Genomic DNA, 21,901 nt, shown 5'->3' with positions numbered 1-21,901 from the left:
AAGCTGTTTATATCTGCATTTTCTAAAAGAAAAAATATCAAATATTGTTCTTTTTTTATTTTTTACAAATTTATTTTTTTCCTGACTGAAGTTTTAGTATTATTTTTACCAATAGCATGGTTCCTTGAGGCAGGTTTTAAAAAAATAGAACTATGTATATGGGATTCTTAAGATTGTTGAAGACTTTTAAAAACGTGTAATGGAATAAAATGATTACAATTTTAATGAAAATATAAAAAAGTTTTTCTCACTTAGAAAGGAGTTTAACAAGCAACTATTTTATCCCCGTACCTTTTAAATTTGTGTATAGGAGATACAATACAGGAATTGAAGGATAAATTTATGGATAGAGTAACTATTTAAGAACAAGAGACTTGTGATTTAAAATTAATAAGAGTAAAATAAAGGATAATGAAATGTGACAAAAAGGATAGTGAGAAATTATGAAGAACAGGATCGTAATTTAAGGTTCTAGAATTTTCTTATTCAGGTAGTATTATTACAAAGGATAGATAAAGTAAAATAGAGATAAAAACAGACTACCATAACAAGGAGTTCAATGTATAAGAGAAGTCTGATAGTACCAAATATGGATATAAATATTGAAAAACATCTGTAGGTCACAAAATGTTGACAGTAAGAAAAGCAGAAAGAAGAAGGCTTATGAAATGCTATTTTAACAGGAAAATAATTAACTGGATTAGTAATGTACAAAGTGAGTAAGTAGGAGAAGAGAAAAATTTGTGGCCAAATGTTGTAAAGAGATAAACTAGGTATCAGCTATATATTTCTTTAAGTCTTTAAGACTTAATTAATTTTGTAATAGAGGATAAAAACTGTAATGAAAGACAAATATTGGGTATATTTGTTTGCTTGACATTTCTCCTGCCACCACCCTATTCGGTCGCCCTAAAGCATAAGACTGAATGTCTGTGCCACAAATGGCTACTGAGCCACGAAACAGTTTAGCAACCAGTGTCCTTACTAGCCCCTAGAGCTAACCTAAAAACCTGAGCGGAATAAGCGTGGTACCATACACCACTCGCTTGCGTATACCCACTGCCCACTTGTCATATATCACTAAAATAGGTAGGCACACCCCATCAACTACTAAAGCATATATGACTATCAATATCTTGTCAAAGACCTCAATTCGCGCCACACCTAGGCCGCTGAATGCCAGCAAGTACCTGTCCACCATTAAAGTGCTTGGAGCCTTAATCTGGCTGGTAGCCAGCCATATCTCTCGATTAGCTTCCTACAGCAGCGTGGTAGGAGTCTTTTCCCTTAGGTAAACTACTGATGTCGATTGAACAAAGCAACCGCATCAAGGAACTCCCACATGGTCCGACAATGGGCTCTTGCCACATTGACTCGCCACTTGTGATTGGCCAAATTTCCCCTTGACCTCTAAGTTCCAGTGTGGCCTGAGTTCTGGCTGCCCCCAAGAGCTGAGTAATCAAACATCATGTGTTCATTTGATTGGACCTCCCCGCAGACGCACAGCTCATCAGCTGCCAGGTGGAACCGAAACAAATATTGGTTTAAATTTACATGGTTGGAGAGCAATCGGGTACCTGTTGCCCTTAAAAATGAAGGAGAGGCATACCATCCCCCGATCCTGTATAAATCTATACAAGGGCCTTCCCTTAGTCGTGGCGTGCCATTCTTGCTGCCATGCTTCCATCGCAAGGTTGTAAAGCCTCCTCCACAGGCAGGAGATGGACAACTGTTCGAAATTTAGAACCGGTGCGTTGAGATCACTGTTCCACTCTGGTACAGGCCCGGCTCAAAACCGCATACTAAATACCTCGGCCTCCCTGCCTCTTCTCAATTTCCACATGGCCGCCTGAACTTTTACCACTAAATCGATTGGGAGAGCTTTTCCCAATGCAATAGTTGCCTCGTAGGAGATTGTTTTAAAAATACCAATGCATACAATTTAGGCTCTGCTCTAGGGACTCCTTAAATTTTGAATAAGTGCTCGATTTCTTTCCAACCTGTGTGCCCAAATGGACGCTACGTAAGAGGTCATAATTTCAAAGACACCTTGGTACACCATGTACAAATGATGGCCCAGTAGTCTGTAATCCTTTTGAACAATCCTCCTAAGCTTGTGCATCACAGAGACAGCGTCCGCCGCTACTTGCCTAATGTAGTTGCTAAACAACAACTTCTCATTAAACAAAACACTTAGGTACTAATGAATTCGAACTCGACTGATTACACAGCCTTTATACTTAATACAGGGGTTACGACTGTATGATAATTTGTCTGCACCTTGAGAAGCATAAACTTTGTCTTGGGCACAGAAATCCTTAAATTTTGAATGTCGATCCAGCCCTCTGCGGTTGACAAAGCCGCCTGCGCTCGATCTTCTAGTTGCGGTCATGAATTACCATGAACAAACAGGAGACAGACTTTTGTCTCGCCAAAAGTCTGGGCCACGACTCCTTCCAAGAATGTCAGTCCCAAAAACCCGTCGAATACCAGGTTCACAGCCAAATATTGGGTATATACTCGTTTAAAACAGAGGATTTAGGATGTGGATATAATGTTGAAGTTAAAAATTTTAATTTATACACAGCAGAATGAAGTGAAGACTAACATCCAATGAATTGATTGACTGATTCATTAAACATTTGTCCATACATCCAGCTAGTTTATTTACTTATAATATAAAAATAAAATAAAAATCAACCTTACCAACAATTTATATTATGTCTCTAGTACTTTTGATCATTCAACCATCCTCAGGAGAGAAATTTTCTTCCAATTTAAAAAATTAAAATTAAAATCGTATATTAAAAAATTATAAAATGTTAAAATCATAACAACTGGTCGTCATTGTATAAAATTACATCCGTTATGTAAGAGTCTCTCAATTGTTAGTTGTTATAACAACTGAGACACTCTTATTGTAAATACTTATTATATTTGTTAGTTAAGTAGTACTGACTGTACTTCTTATTCTTACTTTAAATTGGAAAAGAATTTCTCTCCTGAGGATGGTCAATTGACCAAAAGTACTAAACATAATATAAATTGTTGGTAAGGTTGATTTTTATATATTATTAATTTCATATACCAACGGTGCTATGTTTGAAAAAATTAGTTTACTTACACCAAGTAATATAATTTGAAATGAATATATTTTTATTTTCTAAAATGAATGAAACTGTAATATTGTAAATATGTATTAAACATAAAAGGAGATGAAAATTTAATAATAGTTGGAGATTGGAATGCAAGCATTGGAAAAGGCAAGGAAGGAAATATAGTGGATGAATACGGGCTGGGCAAAAGGAATGAAAGAGGGGACCGACTTATAGAGTTTTGCACGAAGTATAATTTAGTAATTGCCAACACCCAATTTAAAAATCACAATAGAAGTATATACACTTGGAAAAAGCCAGGCGATACTGCAAGGTATCAGATAGATTATATCATGGTTAAGCAAAGATTTAGAAATCAACTCGTTGACTGCAAAACTTACCCTGGAGCAGACATTGATAGCGACCATAATTTGGTGATAATGAAATGTAGATTGGGGTTTAAAAACCTGAAGAAAAGGTGTCAGATGAATCGGTGGAATTTGGAGAAGCTTGAGGAAGAGGAGGTAAAGAAGATTTTTGAGGAGGACATCGCAAGAGGTCTGAGTAAAAAAGATAAGGTACAAAATGTTGAAGAAGAATGGGAGAATGTTAAAAAGGAAATTCTTAAATCAGCAGAAGCAAACTTAGGCGGAATAAAGAGAACTGGTAGAAAACCTTGGGTTCCAGACGATATATTGCAGCTGATGGATGAACGTAGAAAATATAAGAATGCTAGTGATGAAGAAAGTAAAAGGAACTATCGGCAATTAAGAAATGGTATAAACAGGAAGTGCAAACTGGCGAAAGAAGAGTGGATTAAAGAAAAGTGTTCAGAAGTGGAAAGAGAAATGAACATTGGTAAAATAGAGAGAGCATACAGGAAAGTTAATGAAAATTTTGGGGTACATAAATTAAAATCTAATAATGTGTTAAACAAAGATGGTACACCAATATACAACACGAAAGGTAAAGTCCATAGATGGGTGGAATATATTGAAGAGTTATACGGAGGAAATGAATTAGAAAATGGTGTTATAGAGGAAGAAGAGGAAGTTGAGGAGGATGAAATGGGAGAAACAATACTGAGATCTGAATTTAAGAGAGCATTAAACGATTTAAATGGCAGAAAGGCTCCTGGAATAGACGGAATACCTGTAGAATTACTGCGCAGTGCAGGTGAGGAAGCGATTGATAGATTATACAAATTGGTGTGTAATATTTATGAAAAAGGGGAATTTCCGTCAGACTTCAAAAAAAGTGTTATAGTAATGATTCCAAAGAAAGCAGGGGCAGATAAATGTGAAGAATACAGAACAATTAATTTTAATAGTCATGCATCAAAAATCTTAACTAGAATTCTATACAGAAGAATTGAGAGGAGAGTGGAGGAAGTGTTAGGAGAAGACCAATTTGGTTTCAGGAAAAGTATAGGGACAAGGAAAGCAATTTTAGGCCTCAGATTAACAGTAGAAGGAAGATTAAAGAAAAACAAACCAACATACTTGGCGTTTATAGACCTAGAAAAGGCATTCGATAACCTAAACTGGAATAAAATGTTCAGCATTTTAAAAAAATTAGGGTTCAAATACAGAGATAGAAGAACAATTGCTAACATGTACAGGAACCAAACAGCAACAGTAACAATTGAAGAACATAAGAAAGAAGCCGTAATAAGAAAGGGAGTCCGACAAGGATGTTCCCTATCTCCGCTACTTTTTAATCTTTACATGGAACTAGCAGTTAATGATGATAAAGAACAATTTAGATTCGGAGTAACAGTACAAGGTGAAAAGATAAAGATGCTTAGATTTGCTGATGATATAGTAATTCTAGCCGAGAGTAAAAAGGATTTAGAAGAAACAATGAACGGCATAGATGAAGTCCTACGCAAGAACTATCACATAAAAATAAACAAGAACAAAACAAAAGTAATGAAATGTAGTAGAAATAACAAAGATGGACCACTGAATGTGAAAATAGGAGGAGAAAAGATTATGAAGGTAGAAGAATTTTGTTATTTGTGAAGTAGAATTACTAAAGATGGACGAAGCAGAAGCGATATAGAATGCCGAATAGCACAAGCTAAACGAGCCTTCAGTAAGAAATATAATTTGTTTACATCAAAAATTAATTTAAATGTCAGGAAAAGATTTGTGAAAGTGTATGTTTGGAGTGTCGCTTTATATGGAAGTGAAACTTGGACAATCGGAGTATCTGAGAAGAAAAGAAAAGATTAGAAGCTTTTGAAATGTGGTGCTATAGGAGAATGTTAAAAATCAGATGGGTGGATAAAGTGACAAATGAAGAGGTATTGTGGCAAATAGATGAAGAAAGAAGCATTTGGAAAAATATAGTTAAAAGAAGAGAAGACTTATAGGCCACATACTAAGGCATCCTGGAATAGTCGCTTTAATATTGGAAGGACAGGTAGAAGGAAACAATTGTGCAGGCAGGCCACGTTTGGAATATGTAAAACAAATTGTTAGGGATGTAGGATGTAGAGGGTATACTGAAATGAAACGACTAGCACTAGATAGGGAATCTTGGAGAGCTGCATCAAACCAGTCAAATGACTGAAGACAAAAAAAAAAAGTATTAATCATCACCTTTTGTCTCTTGTTATTGTTTAGGATAAATACCATTCATAAATTTTATGACACAGTAATGTTTTTGAAGTTATCCTTCATTATTGTAGTTATTAAAGGCAAAAACATATAAAATAAGATTAAAATGTGATTGATTTTAATGCATCCAATTGAGTGCTGTTAAAAATATATTAGATTTATTAAAGCATATTATGGTAGAATTCAGCAGTTGTTCGAAATACTTATTAATTAATCTCTGAAATCCTGTTGTTCATTTATTATATTTTTCTTAAATTTGAATTTGTGAGAGTATGCATTTTAAAAACTTTTCCATTGGTTTTTTTTATATCCAAAGTTCTACTTTCTTTACAAGAAGTACATATATAGGTTTATCGTGTTTTCTCTTCCAGATGATTCCCTTTTGAAATAAATAGTTGAATATAATTTAAATGTAAAATTTATTTATAGGTTCTCAAATATTGTTCAATTTTTTTTAATAATCTATTATAATCATGCCAATATAAAATATTGTAAATATTTATTTATTAGAAAAACAAAACACTTTCTAAATATATTGAAATGAGCTTCCAGATCTTTTTAGTACTGTTATGCAATTACTTCATTATTAGTTGCTACAGGTACCATTTTGGTGATTAGATTGATCTTCAAATAGTTTTAAAAGTGCTTTAATATGTGGTTATATAGTTCTTCTATTTTCTGTTCTGGATTTTAATTTGATATGATATTAACAAATTCAGTCATAAATTTTACATTTTTTCAGTATTGAGTTCATTGCTTTTATGTTTTGCATATAAAATTAATGTAATTAATGTATTTCTATATCCAGTGTGTCCAGTTTGAATGAAACAACAGTTTATGAAGGTTGACTTGGATATAAGTTATTCATCACGCTTGTGTATGTGTATATATATATATCTGTAGGCTAATTAGTGTGGTCTGCCTAATGTAGTACCCTTTCTTTTTCTGTTTAGTCTCCAGAATCACCATAAGGTTTTGATTCAGAGGATGAATGAGGATGATATGTATGAATTTAGGTGAAGTGTAGTCTTGTATAGTCTCAGGTCAACCATTCCTGAGGTGTGTGATTAATTGAAACCCAACCACCAAAGAACACTGGTATCCATGATCTAGTATTCAAATGCATATGCGTAATCAAATCAAATCAAATCCCTAATGTAGTACCTACTGTGCTACTGATGAAGAAGTTGCAGAATAACTCCTGAAAGTTCTACTGGAGGCAGATTTCCTATGTATTTAGAAAGTGAACATCTTTTAAATTTAGGCTTTGAAATAAAACAATTAATCACATTTTGTTGTGTGGTTTAGTATCTATTTATTTTTATTAATAAAATATATATGGTAAATGTACTGGTTATAAAAATATTAATTCGATAAATTCAAGTTTTAAAAAAAATATTATAAAATAAACCTCTCCGAACATAACTCCAGAGCGTAAATAATAATTTTAAAAAGTTATATAGCAAACTAAAACAATACATTGCAAAATATAATATTCTTAATAAAAATAAAAAATAATCATATGGAAATACATATTACAAATGTCAGTGTTATCTGCAATTATTACAGTGCACAACAGATTTAGTAAATTTAACTTATTGCCTTTAATTTAATTATTATTGATGTAGAAAGGAAAAAATATGATTTTACTTTTAAAAAGCAGATTGGTTTAGTCAAACACTAAAAGTATGAAAATATTTTAGGAAATGCTATAATGAAAATACTTAATCGCATATCTGCAGTGCCAGCAGAGATTGTTGTACAGTATATGTGTTATAATTTGGCTGATGCATGTATTCTTCTACTTTAGTTACTAAAAACTAAACCCTAAATCTTTTAAAAGCTAATTTTTTTCAAATAATGCTAATCTAAAATGAATTATTGTTCTTGGATATTTAGTAATTTCTCTCGGTTTAATTTTTATAAATTTGTAATCTAATCTTAATCTATTTTTATGCTTATTTATTAATTTATTTTTTAAAATATAAATTATGTAAGTGAATTACACGAATATGTGAATTTAGGGTTAATGTTATGTTTTTTGTTGTTTTTTTTGTAAATGATGGGCAGTAGTGAAAATTACAAAAAAGTTTTAATCTTTTATGTTAAATTTGCTAAAACATATATTTTTTTTTTATTTCCAGTGTGTGGATAACTATCCCTACTTGAACAGATGTCCTTCAGGACTTTACTTTGATGATGTTAATAAGCTCTGTACATTTAAAGTTGAAGCAAGATGTGGTCCTATACCAACAAGTAAGTATTTTTGTAGTTATCTATCATAATTATATTTAATCTGAAATTTAAACTCTTATAATAAACCAAACCAAATTGTAAATAAAATATTTTTAATAGATTTACTTAAAAATATTTTCAGTTATTTTCAGTTCTTTTTACATTGACATCAGCAAAAGTTATTCTTAAGGAAGGTCCTTTTAGTTATTATTACAGGCTATTCCAGAGGCACCTGCCTCAAGGATAAAGTTATCATGATAAAGTGTCTTGGAGGTCGGTTCTTCTCTTTCAGGGACATTAATGTTAAATTTGTTATCAGTTCCTGTGGTCTGACGCGTTTCTCCATTTCTTTTTCCTCTTATTGTATTTTATCTTAATATACTCATTATATTTCCTATGTCAGATAACCACTTTGCTTATTCTAACCATTTTATTTCCTGACTAAGCCTGATATATATATATATATATATATATATACCTTTTTATTATCCTGAATATATATATGATTTTATATATCTTACTTCTTATTGCTGTTTGTATAAAATAGTTTTATACTGATTAATACTAGTCATTTTTACTTTCCCAGCTAAAGTTCTTTTGCTGCACAGCTTCAAAAGGAAAGAACAACAATTGATCAAAATTTTGAGTACCAGGGTTATTTCAGATGTCACTGTTTCAAGACCCTCTTATTCCAAAAAACAGAAAAAAGTTATAGAAAATATGTGTGTATCTAGACTGGTTTAGTATAAATTCTTTGAAAATGACTCAAAAGATGTTGATATATATAGAGCACTAATTATATTACATTTTGGACAAAAAGGAGATGGATATAGTTATTGAATTTTTGTGTAGTGGTCATAAAAATTGACGTGTAGTACAATAAAAGTATTTATAACGATATTCAAAATTCCAAAGTTTTAAGTCAGTTGAATTGCGAGGGGGGGGGGATTTTCAACATTATACAGAAATTATAAATGTTCTTTATTGAAAGAAAATTAATTTCACTTTACTGAAAGTAAAATTATATAGATTTGTTTAATAGATAATATAGATTAATTAATATAGATTTGTTTTAAAAACAAAAAACCCTTTCAAGGAACGTTTTAGGTTCATGTCATCTGGTTGGAAAGGTAACGATGAATCACAAACAAAGGACTGTGGAAAATAATATTGAAATTTTTGGTATGGAGTTCAGCAATGAACAAGTTAGATAGATGTTAAGAAAAAGTGATGAAATAAGATTGTTAGCGCTTGAAATGTGGTCATGTAAGAGGTTAGGAAAAAACATTTGTCTACATATGTTTAACTACTGTTAAATTTTATCCTCGATTCAACAAGGGAGTATTGCAGTACCCAAAAAATAATTATTTTAAGATTTTGCTTAATATTTCTGAATGGTTAAACTATTAACCACTACATTAAGCCAAAGTATTTTTCTCATATTAATCATATTAATTTTTAGGCTGCCACAGACAAGTGGGTAAAGTGGTACCTGATCTCACATTTTATTAGTTTTCTTTTGATGTTATTAAATATATTTTACATTAAGGCATGAAATTTAACTTAAATATTTCCTTTTTAGGGAATTAAACTACGGAATATTAATTTTAAGGATTTTAGAGTTCAAAAAGGGGCAAAAGAGATAAAACAGGACCCTTCATTTTCCCTTCTAATGATTAGTAATCAGTTTCCAAAATTGATTTCTACAGGCTGTTTTAAGTCAAATTTCACTACATAGTTGAGAGTATTTAGTTTGTCAATGCTAAGGTTTATCTCATATATTATAATTTTTTTATTTGTAAAAAAATAGATTGCTTGCATAATAGATAGATAATATATATATATATAGATAGTTAAAACTAGCAAAATAAATTTTTTTTTATTTAAAATTATGAAAATTGATTTAAAAAAAAAAAATGATTATATAATATTCCTTTATTTTACTTGAGAACTACTATTATATATTACTATAACAAAATTTATTATATGTATTTCTCTGAGAGGTAAAAGTATAAAAATTCACCAAAATATCAAAAAAATAAATTCAAGATAGTTGAAGTATTAGTTAAAATTTATTTGCAAGATTTGATTTTTTTTTTAATTTTTGCAAATTTACAATTATATGTAATTTTATTTTATAATTCTGGCTGGACATGCAAAATCATCCATCAGGAAAACCCATGCGCTCAAGGTCAAACTCACGATTACACCTAAAATACAGTTGTGTCCTTTATATTATGATGGCAAAAAAAGCTTAATTTAATTTCATTTTGTTGTTTCTGAGATATTATCATTCATAAAAAATTACATGAGTTACATTGCTACATTTAGCAACTTCTAGTATTTACTGAAATATTGCCAGAACCTTTATAAATACTCTTTAAAATTTGATTTCTGAAGTTACATTTAAAATAATTTACAAGATAGATTCATTATCTAAAATTGATTCCTGAAATTGTTTCCATTTTCTATATTCTCAATGATTTGATCGATTATAAAGACATTAATATTTAAAAACCCATGTATGTATTTGAAATAAAAATCTGTGAAGGACGAAACCACGAAAATTATACAGCCCTTCACCAAATCACTGGTTGGAATATATTGTTAATATTAACAGCATGTTACAGTACAATTACATATACAAAAAAAGCTACAGTATGAAAGAGCTATTTTCGTGTAGTAATCAATTTTCTTTCTGCCTTAGGCAAGTCTCATCATAACAATTTATTATAAAAATTTCAAGAAATAGAAAACAGCTAAACTTTTTTTATTTATAACTTTCAACCAATTTTCTAATGCCAAATTAAAAGATTTTGGTGAATAACATGATAAAAAACTTGTCAACATTTGAAAATTATGAATAACTCATATTTGCAATATACAGAGATTGTTCTAGCTAGAGGATTATTCAGACCAATTACACAGTTTTTTTTTGCAAATGAAACAATTTCCTTGTAATTTGAAAGTGACTTTGTTACCACAGCGTTTTTAATAATATTTACTAAAATAATATTAATCTGTTAATAAATTCTTAAATTTTAATTTAATAAATCTAATATTTAATACTTTCTCATTTTACACATTTATTACTAGATTTTTTTCACCTAATACCTTACATATTATTTATTCAATGTTCATTTCATTTATTAACTTTATGTATTTAAATCACCGTTATTTTATTTAATTATTAAGTTTTTTTATTGATGTGAACTGTAAACTCGTCTCTTTTTTATATATCAGATTTGTAATTGTGATCCTGTTGTGATGGTATTTTCTTACTTTTTCTTGATTCTTCCTGAAAAATGATAGATGCAGCTTCTTTATTTTTTACTCATGGAGTAGCTGGTAGTAAATAATTATTATATAAATAATCCAAGGTGAAATCATGTAACATCTGAAATATTTTACACGTGATGTGAAGTGATATAAATAAATTATCGATACCATTTTTAGTGCCAATCTTTTCCTTTATTTATCTGGCAGATTTCCAAAAAACTTCTTACCATATCACATCAAATAAAAGAAAAATGCTTGTTTTATTCTAATTCCAAGAACTAAGTAACATATTACTTTATTTTGTACGCATTTCATGTTTAAGTTGTATTGTGTAGAATAGCTATATAACATAAATTCAATGAATTTTAAAGTTAATAAAGCAGTTCACATTGAATCTAGTTTTATTTAATATCAGTTTTATTTGATCTTTAAAAATAATATAGAAATTTACATAATGTTTGTTTATTAATTATGACTACCATACAATAGTTTTTTATTGTACTTCTAAGCAGGTTGTATTAAATTAAGAATATTCTTATGTTCTGAAGAATATAACAGTATAATTCTTTCGGTTTACTCAGGCTGATTGTTAGAAAAATGGATTATCTCATCTTATTATATTTTCAAAATTAGAGTATATTTAATGAAAACACGATTCATTTTGCCAGTTCTTGCAGTCGGAAGTATAATTAATTTATTTCATAATTTTTAAGTTTAAGACTCATTATCAAAGATGAATGAATATCATATAAAAAAGATGTTCCGTAGATTTTTCTGTTGTTCAGAGTTTAGCAAGTATGGGACTTTAATGTCAAGAAATAATAATATAATTCATCTAAATAATTTCATATGAATTTTTTAAATTAGTAGTTTAGTTCATAGTCATTGAATTTATATTAGATTTTAATGTTTTAATGCAGCAACAGCACCGAGCACAGAACCACCTGTGGACTTAGCTGTAAAGTGTGACACAGCAGCATGCCAGCTTCCATATTGTTTTTGTTCTCGTGACGGAACAATTATTCCTGGTGGTCTTGACCCGGATGAGGTAAGAATAATTATGATCGATAAATTTTTATATAAAATATTTTTTCTTTTACTTCGCATTCAGTTTCTACACAGTAAACAATACAATGTATTAAATCTATTGTCTTTTATCTAAAATAAAGTTTTAAATCAGATCTACTTTCCCTAATAGTTTTGTATAAATAAGGGACTAAGTGAAATCAGTCAATGAATATAATTATCCTAGATTCCAACTAAGTAATTTTTAGACTAACTTTTTTTTGTTATTTGAGTAGCACAAACAATCCTTTTTGTTTCAAATCTCTTTCTACATGGCTATTAGCTGACCATTATAATTTATTATTAAGTTTTGTGACAGAGTTACTATCAACCAGTGAAAGTATGAGATCAAGACTAACTGTAAGCTAAGCTTATTTTATATTCAGCCAAGATCTCTCAGTTCTTAAGTTGAAAATTTTTAAAAATTGATATAATATATGTCTTTTTATGGTATACCCATGATTTTGGAATGGTGTAAGTCCTCTTATTTTTCTTAGATGTGCAGTATATTTTACGCACAGTTTGGGAGCATAATTTCAAATATAAAGAAACAAATAAAATTTCTATAATATTACAAGCTTCACAAAAAGTAAGATTAAAATGTGTGGATTTTGATTGATATTTCATCTTTTGGATGATTAGATGATATAGAAATGAGCATTCTGATTGATGCAGTTGTTCATGATTTTGATTTCTACTAAGGATCTGAAATTGTTTTATTTCTTGTCATTACCATAAAATAAAGGGCTGTTGGAATCAGTCTGCTGATTCTATATAAAGTAGTATAATATATTCTATACACTGCCATAAACAAAAATTAAAACAATTACTGTAATTGAAATGGAAAATTACATTATCAACCTACAAGTTTCTGAAAAAACCTACCAAGTTATCAATCTACAAGTTTATTGAAAAAAAAGAAACCTAGCTTTACAGCCAATAACGAAATCTGTACAGTTTGTAGGTCTAAAGATAAATAAGTAATATTTAAATGGGAGACAACAAGATCACTCATGATTATTTCTCAGTTTTTAATTAAAGTTTAAAAGTCAATTTTTTAAAATTTTCTATTTTCTATCAGTGTTATACTTTTGTTTTTTGCCTCTCACTGATCTAAAAAAGATAATAAATTCTGCTCTGTTTGAATGCATTGTTTTGGACCAAGCAGGTTTATTTTCAAGAAGAGTGAACAACTGTCTAAGATTTCAAAGGAGAAGAACTTTTCAGGAAAAATGTTCTCATGTAATTTTTTTTACAGAATATCTTTATCTAAAGCCAACAAATAAAATATGTCACAAAAAGGTATAATAATTATAACAAATAGAAATTGTATATTATGATGCACTCTTATCTGATAGAAATGGGCTCATTAATATGTTGCTTTATATTTTTTTTCCAGTCTTTAATATAGATATGATGCTTCTAAAATACCAATGTTTGAAGAGGCAGCAGTGAAAGTTGTTTTCTTTGAGAGTAATGTTATGACTAGTCTGTGTTGATTAGTTATGGTATTTAGAGAATGAATATTACATGTTTCAGGGGCTTGGTATGTCGATGTACAACAGTACATCAACTCAGTGTTAAAAATAAAAAACCACTTAACTTCTCAATTTACCTAGTACTCTTGACATGGGATGCTTTTTTATTTTTAAAGAGTGACTTTTGCTACATGTCAAATACAACTATTCGTTTATGATATATAAAAGCCCATAAACCATTATGGTTATATACCATATTATTTATAGTTTATATAACAGTAACAGTTGAAAGTATGGTAATTAGAAAAACAATAATTTTACTAAAAATACGTAGCTATTTTTTTAATATTTCTGTGTAGCAGCTTCATGTTACTAATATGAATTATAACGTGTAATATACTTTAAAGGTTATATGCTACTGAATTTTGCATCTGAGAACGACATCCTATTTCATTCAGCTTAGTGTAATGAATGTTTTATTGAACATCAACATTCAAAATGTTGACCTAATAATTTTACTAATTCCTTTACTAAATATTACATAAAAGTATTGTTTCTTCATACTTAATTCTTGCTTAGTACTTTTTGTCTCAATCTGGTTTAGATCTGTAGTGTATATAAAGCATCTAAAGTACCAAAGGCACTGATCACAGTTGTTTCCTCTTATAATAATTATGTCCATTACATAGCTAGTTAGTTAGCATTGTAAATAGAGTGAAAATGTTAGTTGCAAAGTTGGATATCGCCTATGGCTTGGTGTGCTTATATGCAGCAGTAAGTTCAGCTAAGTAAAGAATCAACAAGAAACTACTTCACTCCTCACATTTATTTTTAATCTTGGCATGGATGCTCTTTATTTTAAAAATGGCTACATCATTTTCAGGAGTGACACATCCTTTGTCAGGTGACCTACAAAAATTAAATTATAGCACCCAACGTATACAATTTTACTGTATTATATAAGTTTACTTATTTTTTTCAGGCACCACAAATGATACTTCTCACATTTGATGGAGCAGTAAATTTAAATAATTTTGAGCATTATAAAAAAGTATTTTCACCAGAGAGAAGGAATCCTAACGGTTGTGAAATAAAAGGTACTTTCTTTGCGTCTCATGAATACTGCGATTATAATATGATTCAGGAATTGGCGCATAATGGTCATGAGATTGGAACTGAAACAATATCGTATGTGAAAATTAATTTAATTCTTATTTATTGTTTTAGATATTAATATAAGTGTTATATAAAAATCTGTTACATTGATGAATTCATCTGTTATTTAAATTACATATTTTTTTAATAACAATTCTAGCCAGCTGATTTAAATGATTCTTGCAATAGTAGAAAATAATCACATATAAATATATTTGTTAAGAAGAAGAAAAGGTTAAATTGCTGTGTCTCTTTTTCACTTTATCCTTCACTCACTTAATTTCTATCAGGTTAATTGGTTCCTGATTAACAAAATGTTAGCATTATTTATTTACTCCCAGCACAGTTAATACAATATTATGCACAAAACAATGATATTAATTTGGCACAAAAAAAAAAAATCATTCCATGTTCTGACCATCATCTAGAAATATGGTTTCTGAATTAATAATGTGATGGTACAAAAAATTAAATTATCTTTTAATTAGGAACTACTGGGGAATACCAGTCTACACCTTGGCTTAACTTATATCTATTTTTGTTACAATTAATAATAATAATTAATAATAGTTTGTCACCAGAAGTCCATACTGTCAATAAATCTTCAGTCTGAAGGTTCTACGTTGTCTTTGTGAAGCAGTTTAAGCATTAGAGGTGCAGAAATCATGATAACGCACCCATCCATTTAATTTATCTAATCCAGCATTTCTTGATCAAGCATGGAATTCCCCTGCTTTGTCCAGTTTCTCACTCATTGGACATAGCTCCTTGTGATTTCTGGTTAGTCCTCAAGTTGAAGATGCTCCCAAAGGATCCCATTTTGACAATGAAGAGGACATAATGATGAATGTGATAGCACAGCTGGCAGCTGTATCTGTATCATATAAAAGATATTTTCAGGAATGGAAGGACAGCCGGGTTAAGTGTATGATGTCACAAGGGGACTACTTCAAAAGGAACCTTGGGTAGAAACTTACTAGATAACCTTTTTTTTTTACATGTATGATAGGATTTTTTTTAACAGACCTTGTATTTTAAAAGAACAACCTTCATTCTTTTAATGCTTCTCCCATTGTCATTAATTTTTTTGATGGTGTAAATTCTTTTATTCATTAAAAGAAAAAAATAGCATTTCTCAGGTTGACTACCTTTATAAATACCTTTAATTTTTTAGGGGTTCTCTTAATTCAATTTTCAGGATTTTGTAATTTTTTTTTGTTGTCATTTTTATACTGAAAAAATGCAGGGATCTGGTTCTCTATGAGATTTCTTTTTTCACAAAGAAATAATGTGACACAATGTACAAAAGAAAAAAAAAATAAGGAGGTACAGAAAACTTGTTAACAATAAAAAGAGAAGGAAATTTACAATTAAATGTATGCTATAAGAGTATATTAACATAAACATTAAATTAAAATTATTTGTCAATCGGTTTTGTAAATGATTTGTACTTCATAGAACTTTGGTCTGTTGTAGAACTCACTAACATTATATATAATACTTAGCCATATTGAGTATTTTTCTGTCCATCATCCTTAGATAGATTATAATATTTCAGTATATGATGCAGTTTGTTAGGAAATTAGTTGATACATTTTTTATTCTCGTATGATGATAGTTGAAAAAAACTAATTACTACTCTTGAACTTGAAACGATGTATGTAAACTGTTATTCTTAGAGATTATATAATAAAAACCATGGTAATACTATTATTTCTTAAAACTGTAACTTCAAATGATGACTGAATATATATCTGTTCTATTAAATAAGTCTAATGTATGGTTATTCAGAGTTTATTTTCCTCTAATTAAATAACAAAATATCTTAATATATTGTAAACCAGTTATTAAGGTTTAAATAAAACATTTTATTGTGTTATTCTACACATTTTTTCTAGTTATATATTTCTTAGAAGATTTGCTGCTGGTATCTAATCCTTGACCTTTGTTTGTAGAAGTAGCTCTTATATGTCGTTTTTAAAGGTTACCAGAATAACTACAATTTTGCATAATTTTAAAACCATGACATTGAAAAGAATACTTCATTGATTAGAGAATTATATCATTTTCTATTAAAAGTATATTATCTTATTTTTATTCTGGTGTAAAAGTTGTTCATTACACATTATATTTTTTAGTTTATTTTTAGTTGAATATGATCATACATTAAATTATTAACTTTCATTTATTTACTGTGAAATAAAAGTATTCTCTTTTGATAAAATTTTGTAAATAGGTGTAGAATTCCTGTTGTAAACACAAATGTCATTTATATATAGTAAGTAGACTTTCTTTTTTTTTGTAGGATTGAAAAGTAAAGTTTATATCTGAACCATTTATATTTATTTTATTTCACTCAGAATAATTCTCATCTGAATATCAGTTACAAACAAATTATAATACAATTGAAAAAGTTCATCTGTCATGATGTTAACTTATAAAATTGTTGATACATCACTAAACACAGTATAACTTCGAGTTTCATTTCCGCCTAACACCACTAGTTCCCGACGTTACTCATTCTTGCAGCAGCATGTGCAAATGAGTAATTCCATCAGTCATTATGGAGTCATATACCGGTGCAGAGCATTCACAGTGTTGTTTATGGTTTCATGAATCCAAATCAGCTACTATGGTTCAGAGACAATTCATGACTAAATATTGCAAGCAACCAACTCAAAGACAGTCTGTTATTGCATGATACAATCGTTTCATTGAAACAGATTGTGTATCACATAGGACATCAGCAGGTCAGGGTAGACATCAGTTTCTGAAGCAGCAATCAAACAAGTGTGGTAGACATTCATTTGTAATCCAGGTAAACCAATAGGACGCAAGGATTATAATTGAATAATCTTAGGGTTACAGTATGGAGGGTACTGTGTAATTGACTGTCATTTAAACCGTACAAATTACAACCAATACAAGCTTTTAGTAAAGTTGATAAAGAAAAACAAGATGAATTTTGTGTAAAACAAAATTGAGTGTGAAGATAATTATCTTAATAAAATTGCGTTCATTGATGAAGCAACCTTCCATGCCAGTGATAAAGTGAATCGACATATTGTTTGATGAGTATGGGGTGAGCGGAATTCACATCACACAACCAAGTATGTACGGGACTCACCTAAGATAAATGTTTTTGTACTGTAAGCTGACAAAATTTACGGTCCTTTCTTTTTTGCCAAGTCAACTGTAAGTGGCTTATCATACCTGAACATGCTTGAAGATTATCTAATGCCGCAATTACAACAGGATATGGGTACAGAATTCATTTTCTAGCAAGATGGTGCACCACTACAATATCATCGTGCAGTTGTTGTGTATCTCAATGGCAAAATGTCTACTTGAGTTAGACATGGTGAACAATTTCCTGGCCACCATGATCGCCTGATTTATCTCTAATGGACTTCTCTGTATGGGGTTGCATTAAAGACAGAGTGTTTGTTCCTCTGCTTCCAGAAAATGTTGATGAGCTATAGCACTAGATAACAAAAACAGTTGCCATCACAGATCAAGACATACTTCATAGGATTTGGTGGGAAATTGGTTACAGATGGGTCTTCTGCTGTGTTACAAAATGTAGCCATATTGAACATTTGTAAATGATACTTGAAGATACTGTATTAGTATTGTATCAAATATTTTTGTAAGTTATTTAATTTTTTTTATTATTAAAGATTACTTTTGTGTAACTAATTTAGAAATACCCTATTTTTGTGTGAAAGGACATTTTCAATTAAAGTAAAATTTTAACTGAAGATACAATATTTAAGCATTTCCAGTTTAATATTTTTTTAGATTATACAAATTAGATTTGTGTATTTTTATGGTTGTATTTAGAACTGTAAGAAAGATATTGCGGGATAAAAATAAAAAGCTCACATTTTTTAAATGTCTTGGAATTGAACACAAATTCTATAAATTCTGATATAATTATTAATTATTTTATACATCATGAAGGAATGGATAAGTGTGCTACTTGATGAGATGTGATAAATAATTAAATTTATTGATGCCTTCCTTCTTACTCAATACTTCTCTTACATTTTAAAAAATATATATTATTTAATAATAATTGTTATTAAAGATTCAATAGATAAATATTATGAATTCCTATTTGACTGACTTTGTACATCATAAAATAATGTTTTTTTTAACAAATTATGCATTACAGTATATACAAGTAGCAGATCTTTTATATTTTTAAACATAGATAATGTTACAGAACAGTATTCTGTTACTGAACAGAATATTAAGCTATATTAGAATGTAATCAAAATTTTATTGATAGCATTTTTTTTGGATTAGATAATTTATATATATTTATAAGCAAATTTATCGTACTTTGAAAATATATTTTAAAATAATTTCTTGTGGTAATAGGTTACAACAAGGATTGCAAGATAAAGGATATGAAGAATGGGTAGGAGAAATGATTGGTATGAGAGAAATTTTACGTCATTTTGCAAATATATCAAGAAGTGATATTGTAGGAATGAGAGCTCCTTTCTTAAAACCTGGACGTAATACTCAATATGAAGTTAGTTTAATTAAATTAAAACAGTAAAATAACTTATGATTATGTATCCTTAGAATTATAAATGTAATAGTTTTGGAATTAAGAAAGCTGTTTACTTCTTAAATTAAAGAAAAATTATGCAGGAAGAATAATTATTCTTCCTGCATAATTTCATCTTATAAATAATTATAAAAACACTATCGTGTGGGTAAAACACTGTCTTACTACACATGGTAACACCTGAGGGCTAACAGTTATGAAAAATATTGAAATTTGGGTTCTTAGGAAAAACATTTGAGGATACTAAATGAATAGCTATGCTATAGAGGTAAATTTAAACTAATCATAGACAAAATTAAACAAAAGAGGTAAAATTATCATCTTTAAATTTGTAATTGGTATGATATTTCATGGGGTTGTAAACCAGTTTCAGTGCAATTGCTTTTAAAAAACTGGTTGTTATATGATTTTTAAGATACAATCTTATGTTTTGGATCTGTTATATAGTTAAAACTGGCATTTGTAGTAGATATTACTTTATTATTATTTTTAACTTATTTACTTACAGTTAAAAGAATCATTTACGTAAAAAAAAAATAATAATTTTTCTTGGTTTTTTTTCTATTATTGATCATGGAATGAAGATATACAGAAAGAAAACAACACAGTGAATACATATGTTAGTTATGAACATAATTTCAAATAACCTTCTCTTGTGATTGAAGTATTAAAACAAAAAAAAAAAACACTAATGAAACTTATGGAATAGGAATTTATTGTTGATGGAATGTATGGCACATTTCCTCAAATTGTATGTCTTAAAATGAGATAATTGGTGAATATCTTCATCATCATATGGTTATCTGCCTTGACACTAGACTTTCACACCATGTCTGATTTCATTCTCCTCTACTTTGGCTAAACCGTTAAATTCTTGATGGTTTCCACTTACTTTCTTCTTTACACTATTTTAAATCAGATTACTTACAGGCTAGTTTTCCTACTTTGAATTGTTCTGATTAAGTTTCTGTTATTATTTCTTCCAATACTAACTCATTTTTCTTTACATTTATGTATCCAATTTTCTCCACGCCCTCACTTTAAATGGTTCTGATCTTTCTTTTTCTTATTGTCTTAGTGTGTTTCACATACAGAAATGTGCTTTAAACAGAGCTTCACAAGACTCTTGTCGTTGTCTAATACCATCTTACTAAAATAATAAATTTCTTTTTATTAATTTCTTCTTTACAGATATCCTTGTCATCATCTTATGTATATAAAATTTTGTGCAGTTTGAATTCTTTGACTACTCCTAAAGAAAACAAGAAAATGTAATAAGTGGCCTTGCATTTCTCATTTTATGTGATTAGAGGGGAATGAATTTCCTAATTATTGTGTTATTATGAAACATGAATTTGTCATAAAATTACTGAAAGTAATCCAGTTGTTTACAACTCCTTCAAAAACTGAAGAAACTCAAGGCCTAGTAGTTAATATGTGGAACTACACATTATAGCCTGAAGAGGAAAGTCTCTAAGAAACAGAGTTAAAATTTTATAAGACAGTGTCTGTTCATCTTTTGACTTAAAGTGATGAGGCCTGATCAAGTTCAAACTGAGCTCATTGATGAGTGATGGTTAAATTATTGTTAAATTATTAACCAGGTCTGTTGTCCGATACAAAACAAATGATATGGCTTATTATCAAGTATCATTGTCTTGTTTCACAGTAACATTTTAGATGCACTTGGTAGCAATTTTTAATCACTGGTTCAAGAATTTTGTTATAGAATATTTGAAGACTCATACAGCACCAACCTTACCCAGAATGATTTTCATTTGTTTCCTAATGTAAAAGAATTATTTACGGCATGAATTTTGGAAATGATGAGGTTAAACCAAATAATTTTGATTTATAAACCAAATAAATCATTTTTAATTATTTCTTGTTTTAAATATATTACAATGAAATGTACTTTACTTTTTGTATGATCTTTGTATTTATAATTAGAAGAATTCTACTAATTTTTAATGAAATGATTTCAGGTAATAGAAGATTTTGGATTTATCTATGATAGTTCAATAGGAATTCCACCTTTAAAATTCCCTATTTGGCCATATACCCTTGACTACAAAATTCCACACGAATGTAAATCTGGAACTTGCCCTACTAAATCATTCCCAGGTGAGTATTGTTTATAATATTAAAAAATAAGTGAAGTTAAAATTTATTCTCTGAATTAAAAGCTCTACTCCATCAAGAGATGTAATGCTGGAGACAGTTAGGGATTTCTTATTTTGTAATGATAATATACAAAGAGACAATGCAATGTGATAAGCATTATGTCATACCAGCTTTAATTTCACTCATTAGTAAAGGAAATTAAGTATACCTAGTTCAGATAAAGACAGATCAGCCAATGACAGTTCAGAAGAGGAAAGAGTAAAT

General features: G+C 29.4%; 1 protein-coding gene across 1 annotated transcript in view; it reads left to right on the top strand.

Moving 5' to 3' along the window:
- The window catches only part of Cda4 (chitin deacetylase Cda4), a 102,590-nt gene that overhangs the window by 72,851 nt on the left and 7,838 nt on the right, over nt 1–21,901 (top strand). The window contains exons 3-7 of the mRNA XM_075369857.1: nt 7,864–7,975; nt 12,154–12,281; nt 14,759–14,964; nt 19,318–19,474; nt 21,499–21,637. Of these exons, the coding sequence (XP_075225972.1) occupies nt 7,864–7,975; nt 12,154–12,281; nt 14,759–14,964; nt 19,318–19,474; nt 21,499–21,637 (742 nt within the window). The remainder of the gene's footprint in view (nt 1–7,863; nt 7,976–12,153; nt 12,282–14,758; nt 14,965–19,317; nt 19,475–21,498; nt 21,638–21,901) is intronic.

The sequence above is a fragment of the Lycorma delicatula genome, chromosome 6 (genome assembly GCF_047948215.1).
Source record: "Lycorma delicatula isolate Av1 chromosome 6, ASM4794821v1, whole genome shotgun sequence".
Classification (NCBI taxonomy): domain Eukaryota; kingdom Metazoa; phylum Arthropoda; class Insecta; order Hemiptera; family Fulgoridae; genus Lycorma; species Lycorma delicatula.
This window is presented reverse-complemented; position numbering and strand designations above follow the sequence as displayed.